Source organism: Aptenodytes patagonicus, chromosome 18, assembly GCF_965638725.1.
Source record: "Aptenodytes patagonicus chromosome 18, bAptPat1.pri.cur, whole genome shotgun sequence".
Taxonomy (NCBI): Eukaryota; Metazoa; Chordata; class Aves; order Sphenisciformes; family Spheniscidae; genus Aptenodytes; species Aptenodytes patagonicus.
The window spans coordinates 12,071,684-12,089,288 of NC_134966.1; the positions used below are offsets into that span (position 1 = coordinate 12,071,684).

The window sequence follows — 17,605 nt, forward strand, 5'->3', positions numbered from 1 at the left end:
AGTGAGCCCATGTCTGTCATTGTAAAACAGAGATGGCACGTATACAAGGTAATTGATTTTGCTAATGTTGAATGATCACAAACTCCAGTATTTGAAAGTAACCTGAACTGCTGACACTTTTGCTGTTGTAAAAGTTACTGCATTGGTTGGCAGCCAAGCTGAGTAATTTGGAATTTGTCTGGCTGATTAAAATTGACCCCAAATACTAAAACAATTGTGATACCTCCTTAACGCGACTTGGCTGGAATATCCTAGAAGTAATGCTGCATCAACAGAGCTTCGGTGAAATCTTCTCCCTGCGCTTTGTTTACCAGTTAGCACAAACATGGTTATCTGCTCTGCTTACCCATTCTTCTTTCCAGGACTGGAACCCAATTGCTATCATTTGTTTTCTTTTTTAGTGTGTAGTTCCCAAAGCAGATAATTGCTTTTCTGGAGGTAGAGGTAAATGCTTCAGTTTTGATTAAAATAGGGTGGAAATTTGTCTTCAAAAGCTGGAAGGTGCTGCAAGAGACTTTATTAACTGTATACGGTCCTTCCTCTTGTGTATGTGGATTTTTGAGGCATATGTGTTATTGGGGACTTATGTGTATGAGAGACTTGAGTATTAGTAGTACTTCCAGAAAGCTGTTAGGCTGTTCTTGTAATGCCTTTCACACACGATGATCCTGTTCTTTTATCCACTTTCTGGAAAGATATGTGATGCTTCATGCAATTTAAAAATGTTTTAATTTACTGTCATGGTCAAGACCCAGTCAGAAAATGTTTGACACTGCAAAGCTTTGTAGGAAATTTGGAAGCAGGAATAAAAAAGTCTGTCACTTGAGAAGTAAAAGTGCAGAGCTAGAACATTGTAAAGTAAAAACGTGCCAATACTAAGAGAGCTTATTCCAAGACCTCTTGTCTTATTTCCTACTATTGTCTTCAGTTGTTTAAACAGATTAAAAAATCTTCAATTATTTGTCTGCAACTGCTCTCCTTCCATCCCCCCCATTTGATAATGAGGAAATGAGACCGAATCTGGAGTGTTATTGTCACTGCTTGGTTTTGTGTTGAGTAGCTTTTTTTTCCTTCCCTATTTGACACAATACAGAAAATCAAGAAATCAATGATACTCATGTAAAGTAAACTTGTTGATCTTGGTCCAGTTGTTAGTAGAGTTACATCCTAAAATACATGAGGATAGTACACTTATATTCTCCCACTTCTCATGCAGGTCAAAGACTGAATTAGATGGGGAGATACAACTTTGGTTTAGACATGGTGACCACTGGTTCTAGATGTTGGTGAATTAAGTGTTGCATTTAAGATTGCTACTTAAAAAAAATGATTAAAGGAAAATTCATTACCTGTTAATATTGCTGTCAGTTAATGAGGCATTACATGCTTTAACTAAGCTGAAATGTTATGTAGTTCAGCCTTTTTACTGCGGTGTGGTTAACATTCACATGATGCTGTATGTTAGAAACAGCTTCTCTTAGCATGAGGTATTTCCATCCTAACCCATATAGCCTGAGTGAGGTGGGAGATTGTAACTCATTCAAGTAACTTTGAGAAGATCATTCCTTTTCAAAGGAATGAAGATACGGCTTTTGGTAAGCTACATCTCATTCAAATGCTTATTGTAGTTACAAGGAAGGGTTTCATGGTAACTGTTGGATTCCATGAGGTTACTTAGTGCACAGATTGTGTAGCCTTGAATGGAGTGATGGAGTAAGGGGTGGCTAAACAGATTTAAACATTTCTTATGCGTTTATGGTTTTCTTCAGTAGTCTAAAATAACTCCTATCTAACATGTTGCAGCTAATGTCCAAACTAACTTCAGGATTAGTAAAATGTAGCTCAAAACGTGGTCACTTCCTCAGGAGAGTGCAAGTATCTGGAATGGGGGTGAAAGTCACTGGTTTTAAGCAGTTGTATCGGACACTGTCATGTTTTTTGCTCAACATTTTCATTTTGAAAATATAATTGCAATATTGGTTCTGTAGTTAGACTTTTTAAAAGAGAGAATCTCAAAAAACACATAGAATTTTACAGAATTACAATTCTGTGCAATCTGTGTACCTTTTTTGACATAATAAAGTGCCTTTGTGTTGTTGGCTGCTATTTGAAGACCCTCTGTGAAGCCCCTTCCCGGGGATTCCCCTTCCAGTCTACCTATAACATGTGCTTGCCCATAGCCCAAGAATAGCTGAGCTGACAGCTTGGAGCAGGACACGCTGTCCCGTAGGTGTCAGCGGGCTCGGAGCTGGTGTCATGTGAGCTGTGCCGTATCTCTTTTCAAAGCTGATATTTTGTTCTTCTTCCTTTGCTTCCAGCTGTAGTGCTTTAAACAAACAGCGACCAAACCCAAATACTCTGCCTAATACATTCCCGTACACGCTCGTGGCAGCTTGGCTGTTCTGAGCTGTTAATTGCCTTCCCATTGTCTAATGCCTCTCGGTAAGTAATTGTACCTTGAGTTTCCTTAGGGCAGCTGGAAAGTTACGGTTCTCTTAGGAATGTCCCAGATTTGTGTATGATCAGATGACTTGGGTTCTCATATTCAGAAATAACTCCCTTTTCTCTTTTTGAGCTTTAGTCCTTTCCAAAGGCAGGATGCAGTAGATATGATGTTTGATCAGTGTTAGACTGCATATTTCACATGACACTGCCTGGACATGCCTTTTATCTCGAGGCTGTAAATGTGAAATTTCTGAATTCCTTTGGAGATAAGTGGCGAGAAGCGAGGCTGTCAGTAGCCTGCAGTCCCTAGCAGTGTTTTCTCTATACTTGTGGACTTGGAAGAGAGAGAACGTGTGTTACGTTCTCCCTTCAAGTAAACAGCCTTTCTTCAAATCATGAATAATAAAATAATTAAGATAGTTCTGGCAGTGTAATATAAGGTAGAAATTTCATAGGACAGTTTCACGTTGATACCAAGAGACATATTTTTATTTTTTAAGTATTCAGCTGGTTACTAATAAACCTATAGATGCCCAATACTGAAGGAATCTTAAAATCAAACTTCTTCGTACTAATAGTGATTATCCTTTTCCCACTGGAGTTTCATAGTACAACTTTGAAAAACTGTTTTTATTGAGAGCAACCCATGTGTTAGCGTGTTTATATGCAGCAGGTACTCCAGCTCTCACAACTCTTCTCTAGTGAGTGTTTGTTAGAGTGAAAGTTCATTTGCTAAGAAACAAGAAGAGCCTTTTCTCTGCTTTCTCCCCACTATTGCGTGTGCACATGTTATGGTAGCTGGTGTTCGGAAAGATCTGCCAGAGCTAAAGGTTTGTTTCACTGACAACTGTTAAAAGAACCAAGCACAACTTGCTACAGAAATTCTTCTGCATCATATTTTCTCCCCCACTCCCCCAAATATTTAAAATACCTTTGTATTTTAAATTAAGAGTTAGTCATTGCCCAAGTGCCAGGCATGCACTATTAATACACTAATGAGGTCAGGTTGTGCTCTTTCACTGAGTGAATACTTGCCAAAACTCTTGAAACAGGTTTCTGAAAATGCTCATGTTGGCCACTAAATCTTCTCTTGTCACCATTACACTTGTAGTTACTGCTAAGGACAGCAAAAATGTGACTCTAAATGACATATTACCTAGAGCATGTGTGGATAATGAATAACTAGCTATGAAAAACATACTAAATAAGCCCCAAAAAACTGCATACAGTCCTTTGTGGGGACAGGATGTTAGTGTATTTATTGTGCATGTTCTGTGTATGCTGTGAATGTGTTTTAAGGACTGGCTTTGCTCTCGGGGCCAGAGCCTGACCCCAGAACTGGCATGAAGCAAGGAGCACTGTGATCCACTCTGAGTGTCCCCTGAATAGCTGATAAAATTACCGGGATTCGTCCCACAGTCAGGCTCAGACATGGCGGCGCTAATAGTTTCAAGTATGTTTTTTGTTTCCTAGAAGGTCTAGAAATTATGTATATGCCCGGTCTCTGTGCTTCTGCAAACAGAAGATGTATCTGACAGGCTTTCAGCCAAAAGCCTGTAACTGCCCTGTTACTGTTTACTACAGCGTTCCTGAAATCTGTGCACAGCTCTGTGTCAGAGGAGTATTAGTTAATCTGGGATCACATTGTTGTTCCAGCACTTAGGAATGTTTCAGCTGCCTGATGGGCAGCTCTTTTCAACTTTATGGTACAGTCTTTGAAGGCGAGCAGACTATCATTTCAGATTACTGTGTTGTGCTGGCCTGGAAACCGCAGCATCTGAGTGCACCTTCCCTCCGCGGGGAGGGACCTTGTGAGAGGGAAAGCATGGAAACCGCTTAGAGTGATCTCAGCATCATGGCTGGGGTTCGTGGGCAGGAGTGGCTTGTCCTGATGCTGAGGCAGTGGCATTGTACACACGCACTTGGAGGAATGCAGTATTTCTGCACAGTGGTAATGAGCAGTCGTACCCATACTGCTGTGTGTTGGACTTGGGTGGTGTTTTCAAATGTCCAGCATCCTATTTAAATAATGACAAGTCTGCTGCATCCAGTTCGGGAAATAAGTTCCTTTGCCTCATTCAGACATTGTGGGAATTTCACTCTTCGATTCCCCCCCCCCCCCCCCCAAACCTTTTTTTTTTTTTTAAATTCTATAAAATTACAACTGACTACCACACTTCCGATTCCTTCTAATTGGTTCGTGTTATAATTGATTATAACCTCTTTTTTGAGCCCTCTCAGCCAAGTACTTGTGTCTCTTCTTCCTTCCTCTTACCTACAGACTGTTGCTTGGCTTTATAATACTGCTCAAAATAAAACTGATCTTATACTGTGAAATAATTTGATTCAAGGTAGACCCAAGATGTGATGTGTAGAAGTTTTATGTTACAGGTGCTGAATTTCACAGCTCTTCACCAGCTGTGCTACCAGCATAAATGAAGGTTAAATTTTGTTCTGTGTTGTGACTCAGAACTTCACAAATGAGATCTTTGCACTTAAAAAAGGGAGGGGAGACTGAATTGGTCTGTATAGGGTGAAGGGTAATTTTAGAATGAAAATGAAGGATCATTGCAAACAGTGATGGTGAATTTATTTTTTCCTCCTTACAGTAAGCTCTGTATCTGATAACTTTTGCTAGATTCTCTTCTCCAACACTGCATCCTTCTAATTTCTGTAATTTTTGTAGGAAATTCTGCTGGACAACTGTGCTTAGTAATTGCTGCAGGTAAAATTGAAACAAACTCATTCATGGAATTCTCCCTTGTTTGTTTGTTTGTTCCTAGAATAATACTTTGATCTTGTTGAATCTAATATGGTTTCTAGCTACTGCTTCCTGTGGCTTACCAACCTGCATGAAAACTTTTAATTTGGGGATGGGAAAGAAAGAGTGTGGGTAAAGCTGCACTTTTTAGGTTGTCCCTGGCCAAAGAAAGCTACAACTTTCTGGTGGGACTTTTTGCCATTTTTGTTTTACAAATGGAAACATGCTAATGTTTCTTGAATTGTCCACTAAGTGTCTGATACCGTTGGGGATCATCTAGGTTCAGGGGAAGTAACACTAGCTGCTGTTGGAGTTGACAAAAGCAATGCCTTTTGTAGATAACATACCACTGACCAAATAAACCCCTTTTCTGCTATTTTGCTTATTATGAAATTATACCAGTAATATTTGTGACATTGGTATTTTTGTTTTGTAATCTCAGGAGAGCTAGGGTAGCTTTGACCTGTTGCTGTGTCCTTTCAGCTTGCAGGCGGCAGCGGGTGCGTTCTGGTCTGTCACTGGCGAGCGGAGCTTCTGGGGGTCTGGTGGTAGATAAGGGTATTTTTGTTTGAGAATTGTATGCATGAGTCAATCCGAGGGAAGAAAGGGAAGGAATCGGTTCTTGCTGTCTTGATGTACAACCATGTGTACGCACACCCCTAGAAAGAGTTTCTTGCTTTCAGCGCTGAATGGACAGTGACGAGACTTCTCTCTCCCCTCTTTCTTTTAACTCCAGCAGAACTGTGAGGCAGAGTTTGGTATGATACCATGGAAGGGCAGCATAACCATCCACATCATCTAGGGGACCAGAACAACCCTCTTTGCAAGCTGCCGGGGCAGGAATATCAGCATGATCCTCAGGTAAGTGCATGTATCTCTTCAATCTTTCTCCTTCTCTGTTTTCTTCTCTTCCTTTTATAAAGGTCTATAGATTTCTTGGCATTTAGCCTTCTCCCCTCCCCCCCTTTTGTTTATAGTGCAGTTATAGCAGTTTTAGGGTATATCCAGTTTGGGATTCTGCCAGCCAGCCAGATTTTCCTGACTCTTGGTTTTTTGATGATAATAAGAGAAAATGGAAATACTTTGAATTTTGCTTAAAGCAAGTATTTTTAAATCATCTTATAAAAACATGTATTGTGTTGGCTTTCTCTTCTCTTCGATTCCTTGAAGAAAAGGCCAAAGAAAAGCAGTTGATTGTGTGAGTGAATAAACGTATTTTATCTCCTATTATAATTTAATAATAATAAATGCTGAAGAGGTAATTACCAAATACAAGAAAAAGTTCATCCTACATGAACTGTAGGCTTTCTGACTTCATTTCCTGTGAGTCCCTGGATTCTCTCCCATAATGTATTTTGCCTATACTACTATCAAGTTTCATAGTGGCTCATACCTCTCTCTCTTCACTGCCTTTCTGCAGAAGTGGGCTAAAACTAGGGTTAGACCTGTATTCAAAGTAATGTCGATACCTCCACTGTAATCGTGAAACTTGTATTTTGTGAATTCTGACTGCTTGCCTTTTTTAGACTGTTTATCAGAGCAATTAAGTTTTACCCATATGTATTTTAAGGAGTAAACAAAACATTGTAGAAAAGCTGTCAAAGAAGACTACTGCAACTGTGGTGTAACGTTCCTTGGGGAGGGGGCTGTGGGTGTTAATTTGTCATTCCTAACGTGCAGTCCGGTGGTGATCAAGGTTCCTTGAACAAGAAGTGGTCATTAGGAAAGCTGTATCAAAACGCAGTATAGGATTTGCAAAAACCCTAAGTTGCCTACACATAGAGCACAACGGTGCACATATCTTACGTAGCACTGCTGGGGAAGTAACCTTGTATGAAGCAAAGCCCCCCTCTCCTAATGTAGCAATTTGTCATATTAAGTCATTTAATAATAATTGAATCCCCTTGATTAATCTCCTAGAATTAGCCAGTTGCATTTTGAGCAATTAAGGTTAATTACTGCCTCATTTGGCAGGATAGAGCCCCTGTAATTATTTCATGAACAAGATTAGGAAGTGTTCCTGTGCAGCAGATACATTCATGGCGTCTTGGAGCACATGTTAGAATTTGTAATGACATAGTTAAGTGTAATTAGTAGCTAATAATCTATGTTCTGCTGTTATGCTGATGCTGAGTGGGCTCATTTTGCTGTATGGTCATTGTTCAGTGAAACCTCCCCTCAACTCTGTTAATATCCAAGTTGTGTTAATGGAGGTCTCGGAGTATATTAACTGTTCTGAGAATGATCTAGTTTGGAATTAGGATTGCAGAAAGACTTTCTTTTGTTTTTGCTGTTAAAATAATAAAAAAAAGCTGAATAACAGAAATATACAGTCTACCAGAGAATAGAAAAAAATGCCTCTCCTTAGCAAACTCAGTTTAGAAATTAACAAAAATTGTACCATTTAGACGGCAGGCCACCTTACATTGATGGCATGATATGATTGCTTATTACATATTTCTGATTTTCCATTTTGCAGGAACATAATTATATATCATTTTCAATTTTATGTTGTCTATTTTCTAGAAGAATCCAAAATTACATAGTTTCTTTCTTCTGAAGATAGAAGTAATGCAGACATGCTATATAATTGTTTGTGGAAGAGGGAGAGGTTTAGGAAGGAAAAATTGACCAAACTTGTCTTACAAGAAGTGTCATGCATGGCAGGGATAAAAGCTTAAGCAGAAAAAACAGAACTTGAGCTTTTAGAGTCTCAAATGAGGAGGGTTTTTTGTATGGAATGGCCCTCTCTTCCTTCATTTCTTTCATTTTCATTCAAAACTACTGTGTCACCCCCAAAAAGACCAGAGCAACAGTGTGCTCCTCTAGTAGAAACTTTTCCTATAATTATGCTGCTTCCTAAAGCTTTTTCTTTTTTCATTCTGACAGAGGTGTTATTTCTGCTTTATAACTAGTTAGTATAGAGCTATGAGTAAGTGAGTAAGTGTATCAGACTTTTCTTTGTCTTTAACTACTATAGTTTAGTAATAAGATTACACTTTTGAGTAATGCTTCATATTTAGAAGTTTTCTAATTAGAGTAAGTGAATATATAAATATAAAAAAGGCCAAATAAAATCACAGTTTAGCTGCTGGCTCCCTTACCTGCCCAGCATTACCCTGATGAAGTCATCAGCAAGAGACAGAACACTTTCTAGTAGTGTTCAAGTGAAAGTGTTAATTATTAAGCAATAGAAGTTATTTAGCATTAAATCAGTGATATAAAAATATGCATCTATAATTTTTGACTTAGTTTTCGTACTATATAAACCTAATAACTCACTTAAACAACCCTTTTATATACTCACACAGCTTAGCAGCAGAGCTGTTCATGGTAGTTTCATTTTGGTCTGCGAATTGAAGGTAGGTTTGAACTGGCAGCAGAGAGTCTTCAATTTATCGTTTTCTGTAATGCCTAATTATTTCTATGTTAATATTAATTTCTTTGTGAGTATCACCTTGGTCAGCTATTTTCAAGCTGGTATTTCTGTCTTTCCTTGTCATAAGCTACTACAAATATTTGCTGATAGGGATGTTAAAACTTTGACATTCAAGCCAAGTTCTTCAGCAAACTTTAAATTCTAGGTAACAGGTCAGGTTAAGGATATTTTATGATTACTGCGTAGTCTAGTTTTGAAGCTGCAAATTGAAAAACGTGATGTATTCTTCAATAATTACTTGACTACCTGTTTGAAGGATAATCAAATCCACGCTTTAAAAGTTTCCTCATTTCTTGTGAGCTTAGAAGGTCTTTTTTTAAATCAATCTGTTCTAATGTATTCTCATAAATTCACACTAGAATTTCAACCTCAAAGTATGCAAAATTGTTTTCAGGTAGGCATTATTGAATGGAGATGGGTGTATAATTTGGGACATCATAAAGAGGTTTGAAACACTGATGTTGAGAGTAAATCATTGCTTATAATGTATATGTGTTCAACTGGAGGGGTTGAAGCTTCCCCATCTACTAACACAGATGTCTTTTAAAGGTGAAATTAGTTTACGGTAAATGTCATTCAGATGAAGTATGCACTTTAGAAGCAAGGAAACCATTGCTTTAAAATTAATGATGCATTGCAAATATCAGAAAAAAACTTATATCCAGCGTAAAGATAATTAAAATTCAGGTCAGAAGTGTATGACTTAGTCGGGCTAAATTTTTTAATGAGATTTCAGAAAATTAATTGGGCAAGTATGTTTTTACTCTTCTAAACAATGTTTCATTTCATGGCTCTACAGGAAAGATGCTTTTATTGGCATCTAAAGATTGTAGTGTCTGACTTTTTAACTGTTGGTTAACCAGTCTTTAACAATTTTTAGGTTGATTACAAATAATCTAAACGTCTTGTGACCTTGTAGCCATTTGTGCAGAATGATGACTAGTGCTGCTTTTCCCCATGCCAATCAGACAGCAGTAAAACAACTGACTTTATTATTAATTAACATTAGCACTCTGGGTTTATATATTGTGCAGTTAGCAGAGAACATTCCCCTTTTTTCAGCTCACTCAGGCTTATTTTGTTCTGTGCCTCTGGGAGAATACAGGCATTGCTGTGCAGCACGTTAGTATTTTACTGATATTTTTGTCTTCAGTCTCTCAGTACTCTCCTTTGCCTGAAACGTTGGGTTAGAGGCTGCAGGAAAGGCTGCTTGGACAGTTTTCTCAGGACTGTTCAGGTTTTCCTCAGCTCTTAAATAATTACAAAGTGGTAAATTTATTGGCCAAACATTAATTGTTCTGGAGATTGAAAGTCTTTCTACAGAACAGTTTTTTCTTACTCTTCCTTATCCCAAAACACAAATTCTGAGCTGTACAACTACTCGTTTAAAAAATATAAAAATTCTGTTCAGGTTATGTAGCTGTACTACCTGCACGTGGTTATAGCAGTGTATGAAGGATTTGGGGGAAATTGTATCCAATCTCTAGTTGTAAATTTTGGCATGTTTGTACTCTTGCATGCTCAGAGAGTCGAGTCGCCTCTGGTCAGACGTCTCTGGTGGTACTGTAACAGACATCCCTGAAAATGTGGAAGCATAAGTAGAAACTGCATACTATTACCAGGAGCAAGTATACAGTCAAGGAACACTTCTAATACTGTCATCCTCTGTATTTGCCTGGGTTGCTTTATAATCTGGTATGTAGAGACTCCTATTAATCTTTATTAAAGTGTCTTATCCTTGCAGCGTATCTGTTCAGGTTTGTACAAGATAATATAGCTGAAGTTTTTATTTCATTGGCTTTTTTTAGTATTATAAAACCTTACTAATTCTGTTTTGCAGAAAATCTCATAACACCTCAAAATTTGAGGCTGAAAGTTCTGGCAAACTTCTGTGTTAAGTATTGTGATGAGGGCTGTCGTTGCATACTTTTGCCAGCTTTGGAATTTTTGCTCTCGCATCAGTGATTACATCTAAAAGAGAACATGTGTGCCAGAGATGTTGTCCAGAATAGTTTGTTCTTGGAATAATCTCTGCATTTTTTCTTAAAAATGAATAGCCTCTTTATTTGAATGAGGAATTAATTGACTTTAATCTTTGGCTTTTTTTTTTTTAATGGAGTAGTAGCAGAATGAGACTTCATTGTGTGGATAAAGAGAACAGCCTTTGTCTCAAAACTAGTTCTTCCCAGACTGTCCCCTTCCTACAGCTGCCCTGGGAACAGAAGTGTGCAAACAGCCCAGTTTTCATAGTATCTTTAGAGGTCCAGTGGTTGGGGGGGTGGGTGTGGGTGTTATTTTTTTCTCCCCTTCTCCAACCCCCCCCCCCTTTTTTTTTTTTTTTTTTTTTTTAAGCTCCATCATTGACCTTGAAACCTGTTCTGGAGAGACAGTGGCTTGGTTTTCCTGTATTCAGGCAGACCTGAACCCTTCACTGAGCCTGAATCTGTCCTGAAAATGAGAAACTCTGTTTTTGATGAACAGGTTTGAAGATGATGGTGGTATCTAATTTTACACACAATTTGTATATGAAATCTCTGAGATTTGCAGAAATAAAGATAATGCTTTATTTGAATGAATAGCTATTGGTTCTTTGACAGCTTTATGAAAAATTGTGGTGGTTAAACATGGAAGGACTTGAAAAAAATTTTCAATTTCCCCTTTACAAGTTCCCCTTGTCAAAAGTAAAGAAATAAGTGAAATGCATGTAAGGCCAGACTATAGGCATGATATTCTGAGGAGGTAGATATTTCTTGGGTATTCTAAATGTGTCCTTGTAACAGTATTTAGAAGAGTTCTACCTGCTGACGTTTAAGTACAGTAAAGCATAAAAGGTTAATTTTAAACACATATGGGAAAACTGACTGCTGTAATCAATAGGGAGCTTTCTGGTATGGTTTGGTCTAACCTGAGCATGCTCTCTGGTTTATACCGTAATCAGACATCTTCTAGCCTGTATGAAAGCTCCATTACTTTAATTAGGTCTGATAGGTTGTGATAGCAAATGCAAATCTAGGTCATTGCATATGTAAACGTGCAGCTGTAGTCCTGGAGGATGCCAGAACATATCAGCTAAGGTGTCTGGTCATCACCCAGCATTAACTCCAGCATGGCAAGCAGACTTTATGTGCTAACCATGTGAAAGTGGTTAGGACACACACATACACCCTGTCACTTGCCTAACATTTATTTGTATTTTCAAGTTGAGAAGTTGCTAGATATTTCTTGGCACATGCTTAAAATACTAATTTACACTTAAACACTCTTGGTTTAAACACACAATTTAATGATTTATGAAGGGCAAATGGATACCATTCTTGATTGCAGCATGGATTTCTTCCTTAAAAAGAAAGTTTTATGGTAGTTGCTTCATAAAGTCTCGTTAAAACTGTTACCTCTATTGTGAACGTTAACTCCAAGTTAGAAAAGCTTTTGCTCAAACTTTCTTACTACTCAAGAAGAGTGTGGCTCAGGAGGCACATGTTCAGGGTTAAAGAAATGCTTTGATTCCTTTCTATTTTTTAATTAGGAAAAAGTGTTTTGTAACTTTATATACTGACACCTTTGTTTTGGCTGGGTAAAGCGATTTGACTGGACAGCTCAATTAATTTGCTTAGTAGCTCATATGTAAAAAAGTCAGGAAATGGAGATGTTCCTGATTAGTCACCAGTCAAGTTGAACAAATACTTGTGTTCAGACATTCTTCTGGTGATTTCGTCACACAAAAACCACACATAAACGAATGTTTCGTTAGCACTCCCAGGAATGAGATGAGTATTACTGTAATGTATATCGATGAGTATTACTGTTTATCAAATCCCTGCAAAGAGCGATTGCAACCAATTTAATCTGAGAAAGCTGCAGGGGATGATTACTTTGAATATTTGCTTGTCTGGTTTCATCCCATGTTGCCTTACTTTGTTGATAGTTTAGTATCTTAAAGGGTAATGTATGTAAATAATAAAGCAGTGTTATCTGAACGTTCTGCTGTTTATCTGATGACCTATAAGCTACCTTTTTCCTCATCAGTAAAAGGATCCTCCTGTTTTATTGTATAGTGTACACTGCAAAACTTAGAGAAATGAATCCTGAATCTTAATTTTTATTTTTGTTTTCCTGTATTATAGCTTGTAAATGCAGTATAACTTCAAGCACAGCACACGTACTGAGAGTAACCTTCCTTTGCTTGCTAACACAAACTTTGCTTGCAGCCAGCGGTGGCTGTGCAGTAGGGTGGGTAATGGGGCTTCTTTCAGAGCATGGGGAGACTAAAGTGATCTTAAAAGGGAAACACTGCCTGAACAGTTTAAAGGAAATACTTGATGAAATTAGCTTCCTATTTCTGTGTGACTTGCCTTCATGAATAACTGCAAATTCTAATGCAGCCTTCTTATTTGTGTAGGTTATTGTTCATGAATTAAAATTTTTATTGTGTCGTCTTTAGCCTAGAGAAATGAAAACCGTTTCTCATAGTATGAGAATATTTAAATGCTCGTGGTGATAGATGGAAAAACTTACCTGTGGCCTTGGCATTTCAAAAATAATTACTCGAAGTGTCGTTTCATCTGAAAAGGAGTGGGTTTGCTCTTTTAGGGAACTTAAACTGAGAAAGTTGATGATCATGATGGCCTAGAGTTAAATTTCCAGTTATGTGCCTGCTTGAATTAGCAGGCATTGGCTGGACATGATGGTATTGCATTTTTGTCTTCTCTGGAGTTCATAACCGTTCAAGCTTTTCAGTTTAGCAACAGTCCTCTCTTTTCATAACTACAGAGCTTTATGCTCGGTAAGTTCTCAATGGCTGACATAGGGCAGTGGTGTGGAAGTGCAGGGCAAGCTCCAGCAACAAACAGCCTTTCACTGCCAGAGAGATGAGGGGGAAGATGACAGCAAAAAGACCTGATAGTCTTTTCACTGTCTGGTTTGTGATTTATATCTGCATCTCTATCATCAGCATTTATAAATCGTGATCATTTTTCCTGAGTAGGCCTGCAGTAGAGTAGCCTTTGTTGTAGGGATTTCTCCTGTGTTTGTTGTGATAAAGATGCTGTAAAGGTGACAGTTTTCAAAATAGCTTGTCTTGGTTGATTGATGCAGTTTGTGGGTCAGAAATTACTATTTAGGGGACTTTATTGGCGAGTTTTCTTAAAAACATTGCATTTTACAACTTTGTTTATAAAACCTCTGCCAAATAACTGTGACTGTAGTTCAGAGTTGCACAGACACCTTGATATCTGGCAGCTTTTTCAAATGTCTGCTTGATACTTTTTATTGTTTGTTGAACAGTCATTTTTATTTCTGTTGCAAAGGAAAGAAGTCCAAACTTATTTACTTGCCAAAATAAATACACACTGTAAGAGGTCCTCACACTGTCTTGTATGTAGTGCTGGCAAAAGATGCTGGACTGAAAGCTTTACCTGCATTTTAAATCTAACTTCCAGCCCCACCCCTCTGTGTTAGGAAACGACAGTGGTAGCAATAGTCATCTCCTTAAAACATCCAGCCCTCCTGGCCTGCTCTCCCTGGACACTTGTGCTGGATTGTCTGCTGCAAACGATGGCTGTGTCCCTGGGAAGCCCTCCCCCCCAACTTTCGTTATGTACTTGTCTTTTTGTGGTTTTCGATGGGAACTCTGATATGGCTCAAGATGCTGAAGCTTAAAAATACTCTACTCGGCGTGCGTGGCAAATTTTAAGTAATTAATTTTCATAATTTCTTTTTTAAACGTTGGTTAGCAGTCATGTTAATTACAGAAGAGACCAGAATGGCTCTAGGGAGCAATTCCTAGTCCATGGAGTACTTAATCCTCGTTACGCTGTGTCTACCTGCCTGGCTGGGTGTTTACCTGAGACTGCTCAGAAGTAGGCATCAGCGTCTCCCAAGTGACACAAGCAGGCAAAGTTGATGAGAGGGTCTGTTACTAGGGAGACAGTAGTTTGGGACTAATTAGTTACTTACATGGAAGGCAAGACTTCATTTCCTTTTAAAAAAAGTCATTTAACTTGATTCAGCTTATGTTACTAATAAATTTACTAGGAATTAATGCATTTATGGTCAGAATTACCTATAGACTGATCAGCCTAGATTAAATTCTTGACCATCAGAAATGAGAGCAAGAGGGTGTGCATATTGGCAATCTTAACTCTGTTCTGTGCATTTTTGGTAGCTGTTACTAGTTTTATGCTTTGATTTGGGTAATATTTTTATGCAAGTCTCTGCCATTACGTGTGTGTGTGTGTGCTTGCGGCTGTATGCTTCGCTTTTATATTGCAACTGCTCTGGTGCAGTATTGTCTGAAGTGGACAAAGAAAATTGAAGGTGGGAAAAGGAAAGCCAGACCACTGTGTTGTCCATTGTATGCCAAATCAACACCACATTTCTTTGTCATTCTTGCTGGGCAATCCTTACTGTGAGGAATTTATCCTCCTGAATATGATTAATCATAGAAACCGCTAGTTTGCAGTCATAAAGAAGACAGATTGGGAATGCAAGTTCATGGTTTTGCATCGCTTTTCCTAGTTCACTGACTTAATTTCTTTTGACCTGAACAGAGGCATTTAACGTCGTACCCATATCGCTGCACATTGGCAGATTTTCAGATAGAGAAAAAGATTGGACGAGGACAATTCAGCGAAGTTTACAAAGCAACTTGTCTTCTGGACAGAAAACCTGTGGCATTAAAGAAAGTTCAGGTGAGCATTTAAGCTCAAAGTCTTAATATTTAGCAAGTAGAATGGAAACGTTTTAAGTGTCTACACAGATTACTTTGAGTCAGATACCTCTTCCAGTATTCTTTTGTCAGCAGTAATAATGCAATAAAATGCTTTATATATTGATTGTTTAAGGTTTGAGAGCACTGGATGATCTGGTTTGATATTTTTACGTTTTAAAAAAGCAACACTCTGCTTTCTTATTTTATTCAATAGGGTTTTAGAGGGTTTGGGGTTGGGTTTTTTTTTACTTTATTATTTCAAGATAAGGAATAAAGAATAATGTTTCTGAAGGTCTCAGAGTAGTTTTACAAATTTTTATTAAGTCAGGCTAGTTTCATGATGCTCAGTTTACATCTGGTTATAAGAGGCCAAGTGCCCCCACTGTGCTCCTGCCTGCCCCTCGGCTGTATCCTCTGTGGCTATCTTCTCCGTATAGCCCGTATATCCTATATGGGACCCTGTTTACATTTTGAGCAGTCTATTTGCACTGCATCGTCTTAAACCTGCTCCAAGGTGACGAGGGATAATGTTTCTAAATCAGAATTATGTAGCAGTAGTGCAATTTAATTTTTATTTTTAATTTCACTTTTTACATTATAAAAAGGGTTCACTAAATTATTATTAAATGTGTGTGAAAGAACAAGGCCCTAATAGCCATAGTCAGACAGCTAGGAGACTGCCATCTCGACACAGATGAATCATGAGAACACAAGAGCACAGAAGGGAAAAATGCCTGTGCTTGCTGATGGAGTTTTGGAAGAATTTCTGAAAAACTTTCATGCAAGCAGTATAGACTTGTAACTTGGCTTAAAGTATTGTGCAGTGTTCAGAACAGCATTTTGTTTGAAGAAATTTGTCTTTAATCCTTCAACAGATCCTTTAAACTCATGTTTCTAGTGACTTACCCTCTGATTATTACAGAATGAATATTAATGCTCAATATTACTGTTAATTATTACAGAGAAATCAGGGGAAGCTATATCTCTGTTTAAAAGAAAAAAGTAAACATTTTATCTTTTATTTACCATGTGAAATTAATAGTAACTAAACTAACTATGTTTTGAAAATCATGACAGCAAATTCACAAACTAGTATCTTTATTTTTCGTGCTGCTTAGAATATTGCCTACAGGTTCTAAAATTAATTTTTCCCTATCACTAGCCTTTTAGTGGTTTCAAAATAAAGAAAAAATTGACCTTTGATCTGTGGATTGTGTCTATACTCATTACAGTAGAGGGTATACGAATTGGGAGAGGAAAGACCAATTTCCTGTTAAAATATAAAATTCATTGTTGGTGGTGGTGTTTCATTTTCATCTTCTCTGTTTTCGTCTGAAGATTTTTGAAATGATGGATGCCAAGGCTAGGCAAGATTGCATTAAAGAAATTGACCTCTTGAAGGTAAGAATTTTTACAATGACTTTTTCCGGTTTTTTATTTTGAGGAAAAAAAATCGTTTTCAGGTTGGCAACAGTCATTTACCTTTTATGGCAAATAAAGCTTATATAGTACACACAATGATCTTAATAGGCCGTGCTTTCTTTTGCAAGGTAGAATGTCTACATGATGCAAGAGTTTTGGCTTAAAGCTTAATTTTATTGAGTTTTCTGCCTATAGTCTAAGGAATCTATTAAAAATCTTCCTGTCATAAAAAACCCACAAGTACTCCTCTTTCAGAGAGGCATGTAAATTCTGCTCTTTGTGTTTTGATTTGTTTGTCACTTTGAAATAAACTAATTGATGAACTAGCTAAATGGGAAAACAGTTTTGCATGGGCATGTTGTGTATGTATATGTATACGTATCACACATAAAAAACGGTAGTTCAGATAAAGGCTCTGAAACCAGAGAGTGTTTTTTAAGTGATTAAACCAACTAGTGATTTTTTCCCATCCCAGTAATTTATTTCAAAATGTTGGTAGAAAATATATATGCATTGCACTTTAAATATCTATTTTGAGTAAAGGCAACAGATTGTAGAAGGCTAGATTTTTAGTTTAGCTAGTCAAATTTAATTTTTAAAGTATTAAATAATTCATGTTGTAAATGTGATTTTTAGGTATTTTTATTTAAATTGTTGATTTATATGCATGCAGTTGTAGACAAAGCTTGAGTCTGCTAGACTGTAGCGAAGGCATGCAGGATAAACATGAAGATAGTAGTTTGTGTGAACATGGTCCAGTTGCTTAACAGTCATAGAGGAAAAAAAAGAAAGCCAACATTAACGTTCAAAAAGAGAATTTTTTATATTT

General features: G+C 37.6%; 1 protein-coding gene across 7 annotated transcripts in view; it reads left to right on the forward strand.

Annotated features, from left to right (window-relative positions):
- NEK6 (NIMA related kinase 6) overlaps nucleotides 1-17,605 on the forward strand; it is a 69,803-nt gene that overhangs the window by 20,241 nt on the left and 31,957 nt on the right. For 3 of the 7 annotated variants that reach the window (XM_076355239.1, XM_076355243.1, XM_076355237.1), the window contains exons 2-4: nucleotides 5,943-6,067; nucleotides 15,194-15,334; nucleotides 16,693-16,755. In XM_076355239.1, coding sequence (XP_076211354.1) covers nucleotides 5,975-6,067; nucleotides 15,194-15,334; nucleotides 16,693-16,755 — 297 coding nt within the window. In that variant the 5' untranslated portion in view covers nucleotides 5,943-5,974. Of the gene's footprint in view, nucleotides 1-5,131; nucleotides 5,171-5,942; nucleotides 6,068-15,193; nucleotides 15,335-16,692; nucleotides 16,756-17,605 lie in introns of all 7 variants that reach the window. The other 4 variants (XM_076355240.1, XM_076355238.1, XM_076355241.1 and 1 more) reach the window with 3 other exon arrangements.